We start from the raw sequence: 24,398 nt of genomic DNA on the forward strand, positions 1-24,398 counted from the left end.
CAGGCAGATGGAATTGGAAGCAAAATTACCATGGTCAGTGGAGATTATATATAGCTGTATGAATATCCTTCTAATTGCATAATGGAGCTTTCTGTAATAAGTGATTAATCCCCCCCTCTAATTTTAGAATATATGTATTTTAGGAGGACTCATCTCAGTTGCTTCTTTCAGGTAGTTCAAAAGTCATGCCATAAGAGATATTCTGGACTTATAACTGATAATATGTGAATTCTAATAGCACAACACAGTGGTTATTTTGTAATACTTGTATGGTAATCTTAACTCGTAGGAAAAGTATTCTATACTTTCTTTCCTATTGGAACTTTAAAAAATAAAAAAAAAAGCTTTAGAAATGTATCTATCAATGCTTTAGCAACTGATAAATCGTTCAGCAGAAGAAGTTTATCTGAGTTGATGTGATTGTACTGTACAAATTTTTGTTTGTGGGTCAATCTCATTAGTGCAAATAAGCTGCTTGGAATACTCATAGGATAAAGAAACCTTTTCTAAAAACACAGAACAATTCAGTATCTTGAACACCCAGAAGTTGAAGAGTTAATGATGGGGCTGCACTGGATTCAGTGTATTTGCAGATGTTGCTGCAACCAACTGCTGATTTCTGTCCCATCCTGTCAGGGAACTCTGCCAGCCGTGATTCATGGAATGATTTTTTTGCGCTGAGTAATCTGTGGTTTGTCTTTTTTCCTCTTCCCTCTCCCTTATTTTTACCCTAAACTAAAGTCCTATTCATTTCAGCTAAAGGGAGGGGAAGCTTCCAAAGCATTAATACAAAACATTAAATACACTGTGTTTTGAGTAGAGGAATTTTAACAAACATTAAACCTGCAGTAATTTTACTTGGTCTCAGGCAGAGTAGTCCAGTGCAGAAAAACAGTTTTATAACAGATTTAGCTTTTGGTTTTGCTAGTCATACAGTGTCACAGTTCTTTTAAGACTTCTGTACTAGTAGTGCTAAAGAACATCCAACTTTTGTGCTGATATTATGCCTCCTTTCTCACAGATCGCTCTGAAAGAAATAAACCAGACTGCCGCTCTTCAGGGTAAGAACCATATTTCTGTATTTATTCTTCCCTTCTTTTCCTTTTTTCCTTAATTTTTTCCTTATATGGGATGAACTAGGAAATTAGCCAGAAAAATAAAAATGCCATTCTTCTACTTCTCTGTTTTGGTAACAGTCATGAAATACTGAAATAACTTTGCTGCTAAAGGTAATTGTTTTGTATTCCTTATGGGCAGAATTTTCCAAGGAATTAACAGGGCTTACGACACTGTAATTGTGTGCACTTAAAATTCAAAGGCTTGTTTATGTATCACATACAGGGTTGTTTGGTAAAACTTTTTTATTACAAGAAGCCCTCATGACTTTTGCTTCTTTGGACGGTTTGCTTCTGTAGCAAGGAAAATAATTCCTGGTTCAGTCAAAAGTAGCAACACATTATTATTTATTCCATTAGCTCTGATCCCATCATACCTACAGTTTCAAAATTGAGAGAAGCAAACGAACGGGTATTAAACAAAGCACACACAAAAATGTTGTGTTTATTTAGAATTTCCATCAGCAATTGCCATGAACTTCTAAGCTATTGATTTGCAAGGCCACATTTTCCCTTAAGCTTCTGAATATTCTGTAGTTCTTCTTATCATCTCTTTTTTTAAAAAAATCTCTTTCTCTTTTGCCTTATTTCCGAACTCTCCCTCTCAGTTCTCCACCAGGGAGTAAGATCTCATTCATATCCTGTGGTGGATAATGGGATTTTAATGAAGTAAAGTGATAGAGCAGACCAGCTAACACTGGCTCTCCCACTCCTTTGTGAAAAGCCTTTCCAAAGGATGCCTCTGGTGTCCAACCTTCTGACATGACATGGCCTTTTCATTTGATTTTTACAGTCTTTTTTTGTTACATTTTTACAGTACAGTGGGGTAGCTTTTATGGCTAGAAGAACAGGGGAAACTGTAGCCTCTTCTTATAGCACAGTTGATGTGTTGTATCTGTCATGTGATGTGATGGAAGAGAGGATGCTTTTCCCTTCCCTCCCATATCTGCAACAGCACTGTAGTTGTTTCCAGCAGTGTGTTTAAGTTGCTGGGGAGTATTGCCTTTGTCTTTTATTACTTATATCTACTTAAAATATCAATCACTGTATTTACTTTTATAATTAAAAATAGTTTTTATTTTAAATGATGCAGCTACAGTCTACATGTTTGATCATGTCATGTTACAACATTAAATAAATCCAAGTCACTATCAAAAGGAAATCTAATTTTATCAAAATGTTTAGTTTAAGGTTGAAACAGTTTCAGTCTGTTCCCCTTCTTTCTGGCTAGTCCTTCCCACCTGTACCTTTTTGCACTGGAGTTTTAGGAGTTCTAGATTGGAACCAAAAGCAAAGTAAAACTTCAGATTTTTTTCCATGGATTTGGAATTTCAAATGTGGACCCGCCCTGACAATAAAACACTGCCCTGAGTTGTCTGTGTTACAGATTCCAGATTATCATGTGGAAAGCACAGACAAATTAAAAGTATAATGTAGGTTGCTCATAACATTGAGAAAAATGCAGCTTTCAATAGTCTTTCATTCCTGTCAGTAGTGCATATGCTTTCTAACCATATCTATGCGTCTTCTGCCCCCTTCTCAACCTCACTGGCCATGGTGTCATGATAATTCTGCTTTCCAGGATGAGCTATAAGGAAGAAAAGCAATTTTTTAAAGGGGATTGTGGCATTGTGCATGTTTACTTAGATGATATACTCTCCTAATTGATACTGCTACAATCTGTGGTTCATCTCTCATTATCGTTGGAAGCATAGTCCTGTGGTGTCAAATTGCTGGGAAAGATTCCTATCCCCAGTCTGGCCATATTTTGTCTGGGAAAAGAGCTGCAGCCGCATGAAGACCAGAGCCCCTTGCTGTAAGAACCAAGGGAAAACTAAACAGTGAAGTATGAAAGACTTAGTTAAAGTGGAAAGCACACTTCTGTTGTAACATGGGCAACATTCCAGAGCTGTTTGAGTTCCACTGGGGACAGTTTTATGGCTTATGCCATTTTATGATGAGCTACTACACCCATGATACTTTCCTCTCTGGGGGCAGCTCATGGCAAAGGAAAGAGAAAATACAGTGGCTCAAAGGCATCTTGTCTACTTTTCTTTAAGCTGTATGTTGTGGGATGCATCTCTTAAAAGCGCAACATACCATCCCTCTCATGATCTGAAGTGGAACAAAAATGACCCTGCAGGTCTTTGTACTTGGACTCAAGGTCTAGTAATAAGAATTTCTGCACTAGAGTTACTATAAAGTACTGGAGGTGGACATGGGGATACTAGCTGACCGGGTGAAGACATATGCAATGAGCCTTAAGAAAGGTAGATATCCTAAGATGAAATAATGGGTGTAGGTGTTTCCAAGGGAGCGCCAGAGAAGTAGAAGTTTATTTCATACAACGCTGTCACGACCCCCTCCTTGGGCTACCCTGGGTAGGACAAGCCAGGCCGCCAGGTTCCTGAAATCCCCCTGGGGCAAGTTAAGGTGAAATGACACCAAATGATCTGTTACTGGCTTGTAATTCTTTAATAGGTGATTTTTGATAATTCGAGAAAGCGTAGTTTTTTTCTGCAATGCCATTAATCTATGCCTTATGTTACTTACTAGAGATACAAAAGACAAAAGAGTAAAACAAAAGGGGAAGAGGGCATAGAGGCAGAGACAGAGGTAGAGATCACCGGTCCGGGTTCCAGTGTCGGTCCAGCCAATGAAGGGTGCATCCTTATTCAAGTTTCCCCACAGTCTTGGGATAGCTTGTGACTTTTATTCCTCGTGTAGACACACCTTCCCCGCTTCCCATGCTAAATAGCATGCATGCTTCCTCTGGTCCTCTTTTGAGTTGGTGGTCAGTGAGTCAGTGGTCACAATCTCTCCCTGCCCGAATTACCTTTTAGCTAAAAGTTCACAGCTCGTCTTGCAGACTGCCCTATCTGCAGAGTGTTTGAGACATGCCTCAGAAGAACACTGGGTGCATCTGCTCCCTGCTCCCTTGTTGAGCCCTGTCCTGTTAGCTGCATTGCTTCGGGATGAACAGTTCTTTGTGTCAGGGGTTACAAGGTAGCCTTGGTGTGAGATCTTCCATCTGGTCTCCTACACAAGCCCTGGTGAGATCTTGTTCAGAAGTCTGTCCAGTTTAATCACAAATGTGGAACATTGGGATAAGAAGAGGCAAAAAAAAGCCCAAACACCACCACCAACTCTTCCTCCTCAGGCTCTGTAAGGTTAAGTTTTAGTCTGGAACACAATCAACTTAATAAAAGATCACATGACAATATTTGTTGTGATTGCAGGGGTCTAAAGCTTGCCCTTTCCAACACCGTGTTCTTATGTGTTTCTCTGTATTTCTAGATCAGCTTGTGCTCGAGCCTTCGCAGTATTAGGGATGAGAAGCTCATACACAATGACGTGGGAACAGTTTTAAAGCAGAGCTCAGACATAATTCATTTGCAATGAGAAGCATATAAAAAACTGTTATAGATAGAACAGTGTATAAATGGTCTTTAATGTAGTTCCTTTTATTATAGGATGATGCCATTTAGATAATGCAGGGTGAAACATTTATAGCCGTATCAGGAACTCTGACAAATATTCTGATTTTGTTACTAGCCTATAAAATGTTTAGTATGGAGAAATGTTACAGGAGGGTGGAGTATTCTGAGTAGTGATACTGGGATCTAGCATGACACTGGGAAGAAATTTGGGGAGTGGATGAACAGAAGACCGTAGGTAGTGGTTTAAAAGGAGGGAAACGGATACTAAATAATGCTTACAAAATGTGCATTAATGCACTATCTTTTGCCTCTTTTGGCAATTAGCGACCATCTGCCACGCAGGAGAGTTTAGATGAAGTGAGGAGTAGCAGAACAGGGCCTGGGGATATCTTTTTCATGTACCGCTCTGCGCTGATTTTTTTGTTAGATATTAGCACATTAGTAAGATCAAAACAGATGTTCCCTGAATCCAAATAATACCTATTGCTATGTTAATTTTTTATCAAGAGACATTTAATTTCATGACCTAATATTAACCATCCTTCAATTGTTTTATTTCAGACATTATTAAAAATGTCGGTCCTGGCATACTGTGTGATCTGTAATTATCATTATTGATTTTACTGTCAGGGCATGCACTGTTGGCTCTGATAGCTTCAGGTCATGCACTGCTGTAACACAGGTCAATTAGGTCAAATGACGTAGACATTTTAGTCTTATGCCTCTAAATGTTTTCAAACTAAAAAATTATGTATGATAGTAATAGAATAGAAGATTTCAGGCATCCACATATTTGCAGTTAATCCCTGAACATGAGTAAAGCTTGTAGAAGGAACTGGATTAATTTCATTATGCTTTTTTTTTTTCCTTTGGGGTAAGAATTATAGATCAAAAAATCCTGGAACACAGTCTTGTAATGTATAATTCATTGTAGATGCCTTGACCTTGGAGATGAGAGGATGAAGGTAGCTAAACACTGCAACAATGTATTGAGAGATTTCATAGTGTATCAATCACTTGAAGTCAAGTAAGAGATTTTGATTTTTAAAATCTAGGAATCTACTGTGAAAGCTTGCCTGCAAAATGGGGAGGGGGAAGAAAATAATTAGTTCATTTCTAGAAATACATTCTAGGTTTTACTGGCATGTAGTCTGCCTGCTGATTGTAATGTGCTAAATTTCTTTTACAGCTGGTTGCCTTCATTTGATTGAACTAAACTGGGCTTTTTTATTTAAAATACATCAAGTCAACAATACAAATAGACACAACCCATCTTTTGTTCCTTTATAAAGAAGCACTTGAAGTGGCTGATCAAAGGGGCTACAGATCCCTTTAGTGAAGATCTGGTAAATCAAGCCATCATTTTATGAATGGTATTTTGTATCTTACTTGGGGTTTAGGTTTTTTTATGTAGTATAATTCCATTAGTGAAAGCTTCTCTGCATTTCTGTTTCCTCTGCTATGTAATGTTGATCTTGTGAAATTGTGTTTAATAAATATTACAGTAATGGTCTGACTATATCTTGAAGAATGTGTTTTCCCAGATCATCTGTGAAGCCTGAAAGACACCTTTTAATTAAGATCTTAAGCCTTTAACAGAGCATGAAGGGAGTCTTAAGGCACAGCCTTGAGAATGTAGTGGGACTGTCCTCACTTTACGGTTAAACCGATGTGTCTTTACAAATCAATATGCTTTTGAGGTCCTGAGAAAACAGACAGTTAACAGCATTTTCTATGTTGTAACCATTACAGTCAGTCTGCGGTCAGTCATTTAATAATTCCAGCTTTGCAGATCTGAAGGGGAATGTGAGAGTCCTTCCTTCTGCTGCAGAAATCTTGCTAGCTCCTAACCCCTGAAGCCTGGGGTTCTAGTTTGAAGCCTCTCACAAGTTGCTGCTGACATTTGTGCACATAACTTGAGTTGTTTTGTCCTCAGGAGTAATTTCACTGCCAATTTAGTAGGCTGCTTAACAGATTTTGTGTATTTTAGGTAAACTTAAAATCCAGGGTACTGTATTGGAATTGGGCATTGAAAAGAACAAGAGGTGCTCTTGTAACCATACTGAAGACCTCTACTTCTCTGTTGTGCTGTAGTCAAATGGGCAGTGTGGAGAGACTTCTGGTGCTCCTGCTGCTTCTGTACTGAGAAACCACAGAACAGTGGAAATGGTGGTGGGAAGGGACCTCTGCAGGTCATGTAGTCAAACATCTTGCTCATGGTGGGAAGATGCTAACGCCAGATCAGGCCAGTGACATCTCTTTTCTAGCCAAGTCTTGAAAAATTTCCAGGAGAGAGATACTGAGCCCACTTATTTTCAGCCTGCTTATAGGCTGCATGTCTGTCTTGTACTAACTCAATTTCCAAATGATAATGCTGTGGGAGACAGTGTCAAAAGAACCAGTCTAAATCTGGTTCTTTAATTCAACCCCTGGACTACTTAATATCCAGAAGGACCAGATTCATTCCCACAAGCACCCTGAAATACAGGTTTTCATTGCTGTCATTCAAAAGCCTTGTATTGTCCACTGGCAATGTCTGCATTACCTTGTCATTGCAGCTGTTCCACACAGGAAAATTTCAGGCTTTTGCCTATCCAGCCAGTATTACAGGCTGTAATACAGACCTGAAGTTTGAGACTTCGAACCTTGCTCACACTCCATCTGAAAGGGAAGGGTTGTGTGTAGAAGAAAGAGCGAATTTTGTGGAATGACACTTGTTTTACTGTTACATTCTTATTCTTTATATTTAGCTTTCACAATTTTTAAGGCTAGAGAGTAGCAGGTTACTCTTAGTCTAAGAATACTTTTAGGTTGTGAAAAGAGGAAATGTCCTGCTTTTGTACGCTCCGAGTAGGTCAGAAGTTGATGTAATAAAAAAGATCTAGTCTCCTTCCCAAACCCTTGGGAAGGGGGCAGTTTCACAATTGCCCTGAGCTGAGCTAAGCCTGTGCCATTCCCTCTTTTGGGCTGTTATCAGTGCTCATGTGGTTAGTTGGACCAGAAGGCTGATCTCCAGTGAAAAAAAATAGCTGTGTCTCCACTTTACAAATGAAGCAGAGACAGCAAAAAAAAAAGGGGGCAGAGTGATTTCTCGCAAGTCACACAATAAATCAATGGCAGAACTGGAAGCAGGGACTTAGTGTCATGATTTTTGTTGTTGGTATCTGAAAAGTAGGATCATGTGGCTCTATTTTTTCCTTTCTGGGAGCTAAATTTTGGGCTTAGTCACTTGAAGCGTGGTGCAATCCCACTGGTTAAGTGTGGATTTAAACTAGTAAAACTTGCGTTTGGAATCTGCTCATGTGTCTGTCTTTTGTTTATCGTGTGTTTCTGGTCAGCAGCACGTGCTGTGCACGTCAGAGATGTTCCTCCTGGGAGCAGAATAAGCTGGAGCAATTTTGTGCAGCATATTTCTTTGACAGCTTCTTTGCCACAATAAATCACTATGTTTACTTTATTCTTTGCAATGTTAATTTTCCCTGCTCAGTTTATACTTATCTGCTAGTGAGAAAAAAAAATCACGAGTAGAGCAGAGGAATAAAAAGGCAGATGGGTTCAGCTTAGTTGTTGGCAATTAGGGATCGTGTGGGTATCTAGAGCCTGTTGCTGCGGGTGTTTGTTTTAATGCCGCCAATTCATCACTGTTGAGTTGGGTATTTTTGGCTATTCATCTCACAGATAGTGGCAAAGAGTTATTGTGTAGGGCGCATCCTAGCCAGCCTTCCAGATTCCTTATTCCTAAACAGAGAAGAGGGATTTGTTTTAATAAAAGAGCGCTCTGTTCCTGGTTTCTGCAAAGGGAATTTTGGAGGACTGTTTGCTTTGGTGCCCTGAACAACTCCTTCCGTTGTCTGGGCTGCTCTCCAGTGCTTATGCTAATTTGTAATGGAAAATAATGCTGAGAATGAGATGGTTGTTGAAGGAATAAAGAGAAAAAGGTTCACCCTCCTTCACTGAAAGAATTTCAGTGCTTCTTTGGGCATCTTCTGTACAGAAACAAGTTTCACTGTCCCATCACCTTTTGGAGGAGGCACCTGTAGAAGGTACTGAGGACCACGCAGACACAAGACCACTTTCCTTGTGCATTAGGAGAATTGTCTGGGGCATAAACAACTATGATATACCTTAGTTTTAGAAAAGGTGGTTTCAGGAACCACACAATTATGCATTGAAGTTTTTTTGATCATGAAGCTTTCATTTTAAAGGTAATTTTGAGAAGATTTCACTTTTTCCCTATAAAATGGCAACAATTCTCTTTAAAACAACCATATGGCTTTGTCTTTTAACCCTGCTTTGAGGTGAATAGAAGATGTGGGGAGAACTGGAATTCTTTGTTTATGAGTAACATGTGATGGGCCAAAATAGTCAGTCATGGTTATAATTCTGCTTCTTTATGATTATTCTTTTTTCTCCCCAAGACATTTCAATGTCAAATAGCACATGAAATTCATCTGGCAGATTGAAAAGAGGGCTGGAAGAGAATTCTTTCCAAAGGTATTTGTAAGAGTCTCAAAGGAAACAGATAAGGAGGAGGAGCTACAAAGGGAAGCCCACGGAATACGGGTCAGGGCTGAGGAGGCAGACTCAGCAGGTTGTACACTTCCAGCTCAGAAGTCGTAGCAGTTCGGTTCTCTCTGAAAGAATTTCATATTGATATTTGAAGAGTGCTGGAGCTGATACTTGAGCGTTGGTTTATTTCCTTAAGGATTAGTGTAGGTTTCTGTCTAGGCTCAAGTCAGTATCTACATTTTCCTTCACCGCTGGAATTTGAGTGGGAGAGCTCAGTTTGCAGTTATGTTGCGTTGGTTTCCATGACCTCTTACTCTGATGTGCACAAGAGAGAAGAGATTGTTACTTCTTCCCTTTTTTTTTTTTTTTGTTCTCTTTTTCTGTACTGCTCTCCTACTTTGTCATTTCATTGTAAGTTATTCTTTGGTGCCTGCAGATCATTCTAGTGTAGGTAATCGGTTACCTTAAGTAGCATCTCATTTGGCAGGTTGAACATTGAAATGATTGATCAAGTACTCTTTCAAAGCATGTTACAGTTGCATCCTCACTACATCATGGGGAAAATATTCCTAGCGAGGCCTGTCACGTAGACAGTTTCTTGCTTCTTTTACTGTATTTCTGTCTAATGCTTGCTGTGCAGATTGCACATCTGTACTTTAGGCTCTGATCCTGTAATTTATGAGACATTGCATTTCTGATTTTGCTACAAAATTTCTCTTTTCACCATATCTGGTATTTTGCACAGTGCAGATACCACCATTTGAATTTAGGTCGTGTTTGCGTACAGGATTTGTCCTAGTTTTAGTCATCTGTGACAAACCACAGGCTCAACTGAGCTAGTACTAGCCCTTAGCGTAGACAAGGATGAGCTGCTTTTGCATCTGTTTCCAACTACTTCAGCTTCAGGAAAAGAACTAAGATTCAGTGGTACAAAAAGTCATGTTGCCTGTTCCCTTGGAGGCTACAACCAAGGCAGGTCCACAGGCAGGTCCATTGCTACAGGGGAGTGAAATTAGACCACACAACCCTAGATGTGGAAAGTATTCCTGTAAGTATGGTCTTCATAAGTATGCATAGCCACATCTTAATCTTGGGAGAGTTGTTATGAGGGGTTTGTCATCTGTTCTGGGTATAATGGACATTGCTATCTCCTGAGGCTTGAGGCAAAGGTTGACTTCTAATTAAAGAGAAGGTCCAAATCTAATCATAGTGTTACAACCACAAACAATGATTACTTTGTTAAATCTCTCTTTTGATCTACAACATAATATCCAGTTCAAGCAAAAGAAGTACATCAGTGATCTCATGTTATATTAAATAATATTTTTGCTTGGAATAAATGCTTAGTGGAAAGAAATACTTTTGATTTTACTATTATAATTCTTCTATTCCATATCGTCTGGACTTCTGCTTCCCAATCCCCTCACACACTGGCATCTAGTATTAATACTCTATTACTACAAACAATCCCGATACCATTTTATGACTGTACCAGTTCAGGAAGGTTCCCTCCTTTCCCAGGAACACTTTTTCTTTTGGGCAACTGCTTTTAGACCATTGTGCTGTTTTATTATCTTGTTTCCACTGCCTCTTCTAAAACACTAGATCCGTGAATAGCTAAAAGCTTGTAGTGCTCCTGACGGGTGAAGGTTAGACAGCTAGGAAGAAAGAGAACAGTATCATGGGACAAGTACAGTAATGACAGCTGCAGGAGAGGTGTTCGCACTACACCTTACTGGTGTATAGGACAGAAGATTATTTGCGTTACTGCCCAGTCTATCTTCTTTCTTCTGAGGCTGTTGACAAGCAAATGTGTTCTGTTAAATGAACATTTTACAGTGTGAACAGACTACCAATGCTTTCTGTTAATAACAGGATTTTTTTTTGCCATCTAGGACAGATCTGGAATGATGACACAGTTCTCTGTATTTTCTTTAATTACTGTTCCCATACTGTCTTTTGTAGGTTTTTTTAATGATGTCTGTTAGTATTTGAATTGACAAAATATGCTTTTTTGTGCAGTTAACTGCCTTGCTGCAGGTGCTAAATGGGTATTTTGCTTAGTGTAATACAGATGTACTTGAATGGCAATATAAAAGAAAATCATTAATGTTCTTGAGGGTGTAAAATAGAAATTTCCAAGATTATTTTCACATTAGAAAAAAAATTGGGATTTTCAAATGTCTTTAAAAAGTAAACAACCCAAGATATGTCCTTTTATCTTAAGATTTATCTTATTAGAACAGCTGAAGTAACTGGAAAAAATGGCAAACCTTTCAGACAGGTGACCTCCTTCCATCCTGAAAGACAACTAAGGGTGTAGAAATGGCAGACCAGAAGTCCACCTATTCCAGTATTCTCATTCTGTCTTTGTTTGTGTGTGAAGTAGAAGCCTAAGGAAGAAGGTGAGAAAAAAAGAAGCATGCATTGGAACAGAGCACTGGAACAGGCTGCCCAGGGGGGTTGTGGAGTTTCTTTCTTTGGAGATACTCAAAACCCGCCTGGACGATGTTCTGTGCACCTTGCTCTAGGTGAACCTGCTTTACAGGGAGGGTTGGACTAGATGATCTCCTGAGGTCCCTTCCAACCCCTGCCATTCTGTGATTCTGTCAGCATCCAATTTGTGTGGCTCGGGGCCTCTGAGAGAGGTGATGCTTTGTATTTAATAGCCCTCAATGGGTTTTGTTTAGGTTTTAGCACCCACAGTGTTTTGTGGCAAGCAGTGCCACAGCTTAAGCTCATGTTGCATGCTGAGAAGTCTCTTCAACTCTTTCAAACTTGGTGTCTGCCAGTTTTATATAATGCTTTCTATGTCCTATAGCGTAAGAGACTGAGCTGTCGTTCCCTATAGCTTTGTTGCTTCTTGTGAAAGTTAAAATGTCATTGTTCTGGGTTTAAATAGATCGTGTTAATCAAGTAGGCAGTCTTAAGGAAAAGGTCGCTATTACTTTTGGAGACCCAGAGGCATGTTAGCATGGAAGAGGGGATAAGGTTGTTGGCTGACATGAGAAGAACAACAGGAATAATTTACTGCTTTTGGACTTAAGGGCATTGCTGAGACTGGAGGTTAGAGAAATTACCTGTTACGTTATCTGAATCCAGAGCCTTTAAGCTGCACTGGATATTTTTTTTTTAAATATTAATTTCTAAGCCTGTCTTTGTAAATATTTGAGATCAAGGGTCAGAGAACAGAGATGAAATGGTTCTTATGAGAGAAGGGTAACGCCACTGATCAGTGGTTTTCCTGTCCTTTCAGTCACCTGAACCTGATACTTTGTGACTCCTAATTTCCTCTGCCTAGTTTACCTGATGGCACATGGTGCATTGATTGAAGTGCATGGAGGAGCATGTAAGAGAGCTATGTGTTTTGGGGATTATTACAGGCTAGGGAGGGGCATTGATTTCCATAGCTGTGAAATGGTTTGGCAAGGTATTTCTTATGCCTGTTGCTCCAGAAAGGTTGCTGGTTCAATCTGTTCTACAAGGTGTTTGTTTCTGAAGCTAAATTTAGTTGAGTGGGGAAAGGTGATGATAGTGATTATTTCTTCTAAGCTGTAACCGTCCATTAGAGGCTGCAGTATTTACTGATTTGCCATATAATTTGAGCTCCATGATGTTGTAACGCAGCCAGGGTATATGATTGAGGGTGGAGGAAGTTCTTCTTGTCTTGTAGTACGTTTGCATGGTGACTTGCTCAAAGATGAGTTCTGTTTCACCAGAGAAGTGTCCCCAGCAGTTAAAGGCCATCTCTCGGTTGTTGAGGTAAGTATTTTGAGTGCTCTTACAGCAAATTCAGTGCTGTGCCCACCTATCAGGGTTTCACAGTGTTTGGGATAGATGCAGGTTTTGTAGGTGTAAGTGTGATTTTAAAAATCTGTTTGGCTCTGATGGTTGATGTTTCTCTTTCACCCTTGCAAAAGAATTTGAATATCTAAAAACTTGGCTGGTTTTCCCCAACTTGGACTAACAAAGATATTACCTTTACCTATACACTATACCTTATCTACATCCTTGTAGAAAATGAGAATTACAAGACTTGAAAAATAATCTTTGATGCGTATCTTTTGGAAATTGTTGACCTTAATGCCAGAGTTGCTGGATCTTCGTGAATGAATAAAAAAGACTGCAGTTTAAGGTCCTATTTAAACTTGGAGGTAAACATTGTAGACCTACAGGTATATGAATGTATGGTTTGTTGTTAAGTAGTGCAAGTTTCCGCGGAGTCATTTTCTGTATTTTGTAATCCAAAGCTCTGTCAATATGTGTGGTAAAGTAGAAAAGGAAGCGTTTCAGTGTTTTCAGAGGAAGCGTATAGGCAAACATGCCATTTCTCTAACTGACCTGCATGGAGGGTACTTTCTGGAAAGACAGGTCTGGTGAAGGGTGTGGTTATGAGATTTTATTTTACAGTTTCTGTGTGCTGTGCATTCTGTAAGACCCACTGTTACAAGTTCACGGACCTTATGTACTGTAGGGTGTAACTGAGTGAGTCAACAGTCCATTGGAACAAGATGTGATCATGCATGAAGATAGTTTTGCTTTTGTGAGGCTTTAACATGGGAGGGTTAAAAATGAGTGTTTCTGCTGTTTGTGAAATGCTTTATTTTATTTTATTTATAAATATAAATGGCCAGTTTGAAGCCAGTATGTCTCTTCATACGGATGACCTTGTAATATTCTTACAACACATTTTTGGCTGCTGGTTCACATTTACAGTGTAGAAGGGGGTTGGGGATTTGTTTTTAAGTGCTGAGTTAAGACGTCACTATATTTGATGCCTATGTATTAATACATCTATTTTATAGCCTGCCCCTTCACAACAAATGTCTTTGCTCTCAACATGCATCTATAATTAAAATGAGAAAATTCCTTTTGTTTCCTCACTCAGCTAAAGCTTAAACTCCAACACATTTCACTCTGCTTATTTGACTGGGATGGCCTACGAAGAAGTTGAATTAGGCTAAAGGAGCATGGATGATACTTGTCAAAGAGCTCGGCATTGGCCATCGTTGTACTTTGAAATTCTCGAGGGTGCTCAGCTGATTTTTTTGGCGCTGAGGTCACACCAGCATCGAACACTTCTTGTTATCCCACTTCTCTGGCTTTGCTTGAACTTCACATTTTGGATGCTTCTCAAATGGCTGGCTTTTATATTACAGGGCAAGAATTGTGTGCTGCTAATCTCTGATTTAGGCAGGATCCAGACACTGTCTTAACTGCTGAATGTAGAAGCTATTTGGTGCTGTCCCTTGGAAGTAAGACTCAATTAACCATCTGACAGAGGCCTTAAGATGCCTCAAGATTTCCCAGGAACTCCTTCCTCATACATGCACTAGGATGCACAATAGTTGAAGCAAATGGACCTATACTTTACAGATTATTTTTACACTGGAAACAGACAGATTTAGGCAAGATAAGAAACACGTATACCTTGTTCCCTCAGTTTGATTACTGCTATGAAGTCTTTGAAGCCTGTATGCTCGCAAGCACCTGGACATTCTCCTCCAGATTCCTCACCTCCAGCTCATGCATCCTCTGGGTCCTGCTGGGTTCTTGCTCTTGCAGTTGACATCCTTTAATTCCTGTGTGTTCCTCTCTGGAGCCATGCTCTGTGGTCTTTCTATTCCTAAGCTTCTCAGCCTCTGTGTTTTCAAAATGCCAGATGAAATACACCCATCTTTTCACTACTTTGGGTGATTTCCCCCCGCCCATCCCCTATTCTTTTCTCTCAGCTGATCTGCAGGTAACTGGTTTAGTAGGGATTTAAGATACTCACTGTTGTGAATCAAAGCATTACCTGTTTTGTTAGCCAACATTATTAATGCTTCTAGTCAAATGAGGACATTCACATACCACTTTCTCCCATTACAAATCTTCAAAGATAACCTTAACATTATGCTTATATGTTCTATGAAGTACACAGACTATTTGAAGAAAATCCAATATCCATACTTTATAATAGTTAAAGCCCTGTAAAAATACCTTGAATCCTGTGGATCCAGATCTACAGGTTTTCTTTATGCTTTTGTTCTGCTCATCCTTCATGATTAAACCAGGTTTTATTCATCTCTGATGTCAGTTACAAAGGTTCTGGAGCTCATTCAGCCACCAGATTGTATGTGATGTACAGAGATATATGAAGCAAGCAGAATGTCCTGTCAGTGGCTGGAGAGGGCTTTGATTTACTGAAATGTTGCTTCATATAATTGAAACAAAGAACCATTCTTCAGAAACAAGCTTTGTTTCATATTGTTTAACTGTAGAAGTAGGGCACCGTCATCTTTCCCCATCTGCAAATGCAGAAACTCGGTAGACTTTAATGGTAAAGAATTTCCATCAGAAGAGGCTGCAGTTTACAGCTAAGTTGTTTTACCTGAAAAAGCTGGTTCTTCCTTTCAGTTTTTTAACCCTTACTTTTGTGTCTGAATATAGTGCTGGCTGGGCCCAAATATCCTGTCACTAGGGGAGGAGGGATCTGGACAGGCTGGATCGATGGACCAAGGCCAACTGTGTGAGGTTTAACAAGGCCAAGTGCCGGGTCCTGCACTTGGGTCACAACAACCCCATGCAATGCTACAGGCTTGGGGAAGAGTGGCTGGAAAGCTGCCTGGTGGAAAAGGACCTGGGGGTACTGGTTGACAGCCGGCTGAATATGAGCCAGCAATGTGCCCAGGTGGCCAAGAAGGCCAATGGCATCCTGGCTCGCATCAAGAACAGTGTGGCCAGCAGGAGTAGGGAAGTGATCGTGCCCCTGTACTCGGCACTGGTGAGGCCGCACCTGAAATACTGTGTTCAGTTTTGGGCCCCTCACTATAAGAAAGATGTTGAGTTGCCGCAGTGTGCCCAGAGAAGGGCAAGGAAGCTGGTGAGGGGTCTAGAGCACAAGTCTTCTGAGGAGTGGCTGAGGGAACTGGGGTTGTTTAGCCTGGGGAAGAGGAGGCTGAGGGGAGACCTTATCACCCTCTACAACTGCTTGAAAGGAGGCTAGCGAGGTGGGGGGTGGTCTCTTCTCCCAAGTAACGGGTGATAGGACAAGGGGGAATGGCCTCAAGTTGTGCCAGGGGAGGTTTAGGTTGCACATAAGGAAAAATTTCTTTGCGGAAAGGGTTGTCAAGCATTGGAACTGGCTACCTAGGGAGGTGGTCGAGTCCCCATCCCTGGAGGTATTTAAAAGACAGGTGGATGAGGTGCTTAGGGCCATGGTTTAGTGGTGGAATGGCAAGGTTAGGTTAACAGTTGGACTTGATGATCTTAAAGGTCTTTTCCAACCTAAACGATTCTATGATTCTATCACTACGACAATTCAGTGATACTTGCATTTACCTTTACAGTGCTGCATTGCTATTATGCTATTATTAAAATTAGAGGTGCTTTCTATTGCTAGAAATATTTACTACCAAGGTTAAATTGTCATTAAAGCATAAACACTATTAATTTTAATCAAAACATACCAGCAGGGTGATCACAACAGTGAGTTAAAATATGTTAATAGATGGCATGGAGGATAATCATCTTAGATGTTAAAGGAAGGCCAAACTCTTCAGTAAGTAGAACACTCTGTTCTTGTACATTTTATCGGGAGCTAAAATCAGTAAATATACAATAAAGACTGAGAATAACTTGAAACATGTTCTGGGCATTTGCCTTTTTGGAATGGGCATGTTCATTCAGCCATCTTCGGGGGCAAGGTGCAGTTCAGCTCAGGTTGTTGTCTGAAAGAAAATTCTAGGGGAAGTCTATCTAGCATGCCTGTAGCTCTGGATCAGGAAAAAGTTAAGTCAGGGTACACACGAGCTGAGTGACTGAGATTCACAAAAAATTTGGGAGGTGTTTCAGCTTCAAGACCTAAGCTGGACATCAAGTGTGGAAGCTGTGTCAACCTCATGACTTCTAGTTTGCTGTGAGAACTGGAATGTGAAATGCTATCATCTGCTGCCATGATCTGCTTTGACTTCTTGCCTGTGTTCTGCCTTAAAATTGAAGGTTCAGTTGCTGTAATATGATCCCCCAGTATGACAGTGACAAGCACATGAATATGTAAGAAGTGGTTGAAGAAACAGCTAGAGAGCAATTCCTGAAAGGATTTCCCTATGCTGATCAATGCGAGCTGTTTTAATTAGCTGAGCAGCTGGATTTTAGCTGCTTCTGAGCTACACCCTCGCTTGTCCAGACAGTGGGAAGTTGCAGCTGTGGCGTTCATTAAGTGATGCAAAATTAGACACCCTCAGCATAGTGATGAGGATTGAATTGTCACCGGACTTAATTACTGGTTCAGGATTACTTGCTTTTGGGGCTGAACCTAAGAGAGAAGTAAAGTTGTACCAGCGTGAGTCTGATTTCCTAGATGACCAGATCTGTACTGTTGAGCATGTGATTTCTTAGGTGTCTGGTTCTTTATTAGCCTTCTGTACCTGCAGGGCCATGACAATGCCCCATGATACAGGAGAGAATGTGAGAGTGTGTCTTCATATTACCAAGACCGCTGTGGTGCCAGGCTGCTGCCAGCTGCTTTGTTCTGGTGTTTGTCTGATCTCCCAGTGAGCCAATCTGGATGACCAGCACTAACAGGAAAGCCAAAAAGAAAAAGTGGATCAGCTGATACTGAAGGGTGAGAAGAACAGCTGACCCAAGGCATAGCCAGCATTTGGTGATTTGCTGTCAGGTTAGCTGCAGAGTCACGGACTTAAGGTTTGTTTTAGTGAGTAGAAGCTGAGCTGCTTACCCCAAGGACTGCCGCTGGCCTCCCTGACTGTCCGCTCCCATTGCTCCTGCAGTGTCACCCTGGGGCTCATGTGGCTCTGCAGCCAGCTGGAGCAGTCGGCCTGTCTGGCTGAAAACTACTTGGGGTGTTTGGGATGGGGTTGATTGTTGTTAGCAAAATCATGTGGCTGATCCAGCAGACTTGTGACCATGTCAGCACCAACACAAGAGAGCTGGTGGAAATGGTGAGCCTGGGGAATGGTGGGGTACTGGCTGCACAGTCTCTGCTTCTCTTACACTAATGGGGAAACTGCACCTGAAGTCCGTGTGTCACGTAATCTAATTTACATCTATCGGTGGGAGGATTGGGAGTCTTCTGCAGTGGAGGTGTTGGAGAGGCTGATCATTGTGGATACATTTCCAGTGTAGATTCACTTAATCCACAGGAATAATACAGTTCTGTCTACTGCATCCACATCATGAAGATGGGATAGCTGTGACTCTTCTGTCCTAACTTCGGGAGCTTTTTGGTCAAACTAACAGCTGTGTCTTTGGCCTACCATCAGGGTGGTGGTAAATCTGATCTTTTGCACCACCCTTAATTTAACTATAAAATTACTAACATCTTTCTGTGGCTCAGTCTGCAGTGAAATCATTTAGGTGGCATTTTAAACATTTTGTGTTTGGAATAATGTCTAATAAGTTAAAAAATGTTGCACTGTAGTACACTGGCTGTTACAAAGATGGCATGATTCCACAGTAACTGAGAGGAATATATGATGCCTTCTATTAAACTAGTGTTTTTTCCTCACAGTAATTTCAACATCAGCTATTTAAAAATTCTTGGCTCACATTCCAAGAAGTCATAAGACTTTAAAATAGCAACATTTTAACTTTTTCTACTCTGTGTGTGTGTGTAAGACAGGGTCAATAACCATCGCAATTAAAAATATGTGTAAAAGCTTTTACACAGGTGTGTGAACCTAAGGACTGATACTTTAAAGCTTCATATAACATGACATGAAGGATAAATGTTGAGACTTTGCAGCTGATGCTTCAGTATATTCATTTTTTTAGAACAAGTGATCATTCTTTTTCATTCTTTTTTTTTTTTCCCCTACCAGGCTTTTGTATATGTCTAGAGTGATGCATGAAAGAAGTGCAATCAGTTTTCCTGTAGAATATTTGTAGTTATGTCAGTTTAGATAAAGAAACCAAAGGTTTTGGTTCTGATAAAGGGAGCAGGTGTTGTAGAGGATTGCTTGACTCCTGCTGAGAATCCTATGCAAGCCAATAGGAGATTGGTGGAAGTGGGTGAAGGAGAGATGCTGAGACAGGACCGTAGCTTGGGATGTCTTTTGTATCGCAAGCAATACCACGACCCATAGGGCAGGAGGCTGTAGATAGCCTGGGGAGACCCCCCCCTAACTGGCTGCGGGTATGCTCACAGGCCGGAGGGAGCAGTCACAAGCCAGTACTGCCTGTGCTCTCCAGAGGCAGGTAAGGCCCAGCACTCCAGCACTCCTCAGCTGGTTTGCACTCAGTGGCAGAACTGGCTCACCATCTGGCTGGTGGGAACATGTTCGTGAGGTGCCCTCGGCTGGGCTAGAGCTACTGCTGCTCCTGAAACAGCTAAAAGACATGTGGGAGAAAAGGTAGCCCAGAACCTCCTGGCCTCTTTGTTCAGGTAACGTGTGACTTGAATGCTGTCCTGCTCTGGGCACACATAGATCCCTGCCTGCTTGGTCAGAGATGCCTGCGTGGTTTGAGCTTTGTTCCACTTTAACAGCACCTTTCCTCCTCTGCTGTGTGGGGACTGTTCAGGTGAGCGATACTCGCACAGTCGCTGCGTTGGGTCAGGAGTCACCCTGCAGGAGCAGGCCTTTGAGAAATACTGTAGCTACGCTGGAGTTGCGTTTGAAGAGAGACACTGCGCAGTGAAAGTGTTGGAGCAGAGCCCCTAATGAGGGAGGGACCATGGTTTATACACAGTAAGTGCACTTACTCCACTAAACAGTTTACAGCTCTTTGCCCCGTCTAGTTTGTGGCAATTTTATTTCCCCAATACACAGACCTAAAATATGCTTTTGAAGCATTTTCCTCAAGTGTTTATATTTAGAAAACCTGTCCTTGAAACCCAGAATAAAGCCTGCCAGGAAGAGTGAGTAGGTGTTTAACAACTTCAAACACACCACTTCAGGTTCTTTATCTTTCAGAAATGGTGACCCATGGGACCCTTTTCATTTTACTGCCAACTTAAAATACCCAACTGCTTGTAGCGTAGCAGGTACAGCAGCTTACAGATCCCCTCCGAACCTGTTGAGTGGGTTGGTTTGGGTGTGCAGTGGGCCCAACAGAGGTGGGTTAGTTCCCCCTTTTGAGGGGCTGGCAGGTGAAGCTCAACAAAGCTGCTGCCTTAGCTGGAAGCGAAACAAAGTTTGTGCTTTAAATTAACGGCGAGCAGGATCTAGGAAAAATGTGCTCTCATCGTCCACTCCTGCATGTTAAGGGGGGGGCAGGGGTGCGGGATGGATGAATACTTTGCATCTTTCATTATTCCATATTGCGTATGGCTGGGGTGGTGTTGGAGCTAATATTTGTCAGTCTTTAATGCTCTGGAACTTCCTGCTGTCTGCACTGTTTTCTTCCAGCAATACGAGTTTGGACTTTGCTCATGTACATTGCAGGGCGACACAGGAGCTGCTGTCCCCCACCCCCAGGGACTAGTTACTGTCATGCTGTCCCCTCAGGGGTTCTGATGTAACTGCCGGGGGAGTCACACTGGGACCACGATCAGAGGTCCCACACAGATGAAACTTCCCTCTTCGTTTTCCCTCGATGTGTGCATTTGCAGGGATTTTGTGTGTGCTCTGGTTCATTGCTGTGCCTTATGGACAGGAGGAGGAGGTGGGAAAGAGGCAGGGACTCCTTACAGTCAAGTAATTGCTGCAGCTCCTACCTCATCAAATAGGAGAATTAAATTCGATTTGGTTATGTTAATTATTTGGATGTCTTGAGAGAAAATGTGTCATTAACTGTGAAGCTGAGGAGGGTATTGGTAACCTCACTTCTCTCTTTGCAAGATGGGACAACAGACCAGAAATTGTTGCCCATAGAACAGGGGCAGTTAGCTCAGCATAAGGTACAGACAAAATCACCAGCTGCCCCAAGAACAGCATCTTACTTAAATTACTGAGGTTTAGCGTATAACAAAGTTACAGAATTTACAGTTTCTTTACAGGGCTTCAGGGGGAAAAAAAAATAAATCTGTATTTCTACATCCACTCCCATTTCCATGTTTTTAAAGGGCTTAAATAATTGTAAGCTAAATGTGAATCACACTCTCCTGGGGGTAGAAAATGTAGTGCTTTGCCAAAAGGTTGTTGATGGGTGACCTGTTCACGGAAAGTGGAAAAGAAAAACTATCTGCCAACAGCTTGTTTTGCCTGTGAGCTCATAAATTTTCTAGCAGAACCATGTTATCCTGGGTTCTGAATTACACGGATAGTTGCATACTTGAACTGCCTTGCTCTTGATGTATCCATACTTCAACTTCACTAGGTTGGTTTTGTGAGAGGTTTTGCTCCTTTGTTCTTTGCATTTTGATTTTAAAATCGTTTTCTATACCAAAGGTCCTTGTGTTGCATTGAAAACTTAAACTTTTGCTTACATGATGACTCCTATGATTTCTAGCCCAAAATACCTGCTTGTATCTGAAAGTGCTCATCAGGTTCTGAGGCAAATTGCAATGTGTCAAAGGACTCTTGCCAGGGGAAGAAAGAACTTAACTTGTTCCTTTTGTTCTTACTGATACTTGAATATGCATACTTTACAGATTTTCTAATTTCCTGCTGTAAAACTTAAGTAAATCTTGAATGCTGAGTATAAAAAGTTTTTGCTACTCCAGAAGATTTCAGATTCATGTTACCAGACTTCAGTGTCCTTCCTGTCTGATACTAAATATGATTAAAATAAAACCCTAAAGTTGCAGTTATTCACAGCAATGAAAGCAGAAGAATAAAGCTTCAAACGTGAACATCCAAAAGAAAGACACTTGAGTTGCAATGAATTAAAAAAGGAGTCTGGGGTACATCTGGGAGGAACATACAACTAAAAGTATTTCTTAAAGATCAGGCTGTATTATGATGGGATATTTTGAAGGAAAATTAGAATCCTTTTCTGCTGAGAATGCACAGTGAAATATGACTGATAGAAATGTTTTCTAATGCAGCTTTGCTAGCTGTGTGGATAAGGGCCAAGCTACATTTTAACTGTTTCTGAAACCAGACAAATAGGCATTGTTTATCCTAGACTAGCCAAACTATTTCAGAAAATAGTTCAGTCAGGGCAACATTCATTTCTATCTTAATTATTTTCCAGAATGACCGTAGAGGGGAGGACATTTTCCATCTGTGTCCTTTCTGACTGTCTCTTTCTTCTCTCCTCCAAACCCCCCTATTCTTCATCCCACTGGAGTAATTGCAGCCATCAGGAATTGCAGTGGAAGTGCTTGTGGAGCTGAACCGGGCCCTGCCAGGGTTGGTGTGCTGCATGCCTGCTGCAGGCAGAGCAAGAGCAGTGTTAAAATACTAATGCCCTCCCTGTACTAACACCCCTGCTGTTAGACTGCTGATGAAGGCTGGGGTGGAAGGTTTCCAGAAGAGACTTGATTAGTGTACCTTTCTGTTATAATTAAGATATTGTATTAACTTGAACCAAATATAGTCTATTTATTTTCAGTCTTTAAAAAGACTATTCAGCACTTCCAGAGGCTTCTCACCAACAAGTGTTCTTTACCTGTTGTGTTTAAAAAAAAAAAAAAAAAAAAAAAAAAAAGAAAGAAGAGCAAAAGTCTTTTTCTGAAGTAGTTGTGTGTTGGGGTTTTTTTTCAATCTGCTCTGTAGCTTTGCACAAGTGGCAGGTTATCAATACCGTGTTCTTCAAGTTAGCAACGCTTTCTGAAAATGATAACCCCAAGTTAGTTTTGATTTTTACCTGCAAAAATAGTAAGGACTACTATATCTGTTAAATAAGACCTTCAGAAGAGAGGCATGAGAAACCTTAGTCTTACCAAGAAAACAGATTGAGTTGGCAAAAGGAAACATTTTTCCGTCCTTGTGTATCAACAGATTCTTAGTCATGTGGTCTTCCTATCTAACCCCACCCACCAAGTTATTACTGAAAAATGCAATCTCAACTGAAAAGGAAGATAACCTGTTAAGTAATTGTTAAAAATATTTAGTAAAGGGGTTGTAAGTTTTTACTCCACTGTGTAAGTTTTATTTATTTACAAGAATGTTAAGTCATTAAATGCTTATAATCTGAGAATATGCACACCCACATGGGCTCTTCTCCAAGTTTTCCCGTCAAATGAGACAGAATGTGAACTTCAACACAGAATCGAAAGGAAAAAAATGGTTTTAATAATTGGCTTTCTGTCTCTGCAGAGTCTTGCAGCTAAGCTGTAACCTGGTTTTCATTAGAAGGGGTTGGGTATGGTTGTATACTCCAGGAGTTTTGGACAAGTTTCTGTAAGATAACAACCTAGGAGAAAAATGGACTTGGCAAAACCTGTATGATATATGGCGAGTTTCTGCATGATGTTACTTAGTTGTTTTCTCTTTGAGACATTAACCACATTGTAATAATTTCTTTTCTTCATTAAGCCAAGGACCCTTGTCATCCATAAGAGCAGCAATCAAGAGATGTAAGTCTACTTTTCCTATTTTTTGAGAACTGTATTATTGTAAGATTCCTACTTCTTTGTTTTTACTTCTGGTTAACTTTGTATGTGACAACAAAGTGGCTAGCAGGCTTTTGGGAGGCTGTAATTTCTTTCTCGCTCTTTCTTTTTTGCTTCTCATTAGACCATCTTTTTGCTTTGCTGTTTGACGGGCTGTTCCTTCTTGCCGGTTACTAACATTTTCTTATTTATGCACTAATGCATTTGTGCACAGATGTGATCCATCTCTGAAGAACTTGGGTTACACATGCCCAATTTCTAGTTTGCTTGACAAAACAGAAGGTTATTCTATTTTAGTAGAAATCTGCAGCAACTGCTCATTGACTATACTGGGGACAGGGTTAGACTCATGCACTGGGCTCATTTTGGAAAACAGAAAATGGTTTATAAATCTTGAATGAAAGTTTAAACTTTTCTGCTCATGATACCTCCGGGCAGAGAATTTCTTTAGCTGCATCTTCCAAAGTATTTTATGCTGTTTCTTTCTTCCACTTTTCATTTTTATTTCCTTTCTGTCCATGATTTCAGTTTCATATTAATGAAACAACCCTCAGGCTTCTGCTATAGGGAAAAATAAATTAGTGTATGTACTACTGATTTGTTTCTCCTGGACTTATTAGTCAGGGGCTCATTAGTATGGGTTAGGTTGGAGGTAGTCAAAGGGGATCATGAAAGCTTTATTCAGAGCCAGATCTACATGATGCTGTAGTTAAAATGCAGCACTTTATCTGTTCTGTTGCTGCATAGATAGGACACTGGAAAACAGAGACCACCAGATCACAGAGGGCCTTTTGTGGTGGAGTCAGAAATTGATTCAGACTGCCTAAGACCCAGTATCTTGTCTAACTGAGAAACTATCTAAAAGATCATTAAGCAATTGATACCTATGTT

General features: G+C 40.6%; 1 protein-coding gene across 1 annotated transcript in view; it reads left to right on the top strand.

The window, feature by feature from the left end:
* Positions 1-24,398, top strand: part of SH3D19 (SH3 domain containing 19) — a 73,266-nt gene that overhangs the window by 6,613 nt on the left and 42,255 nt on the right. Inside the window, 2 exon segments of the mRNA XM_035890401.1 lie at positions 1,022-1,061; positions 23,431-23,471. Coding sequence (XP_035746294.1) covers positions 1,022-1,061; positions 23,431-23,471 — 81 coding nt within the window.

This window comes from Egretta garzetta, unplaced genomic scaffold (genome assembly GCF_000687185.1).
Source record: "Egretta garzetta isolate BGI_Z169 unplaced genomic scaffold, ASM68718v1 scaffold32, whole genome shotgun sequence".
NCBI lineage: Eukaryota > Metazoa > Chordata > Aves > Pelecaniformes > Ardeidae > Egretta > Egretta garzetta.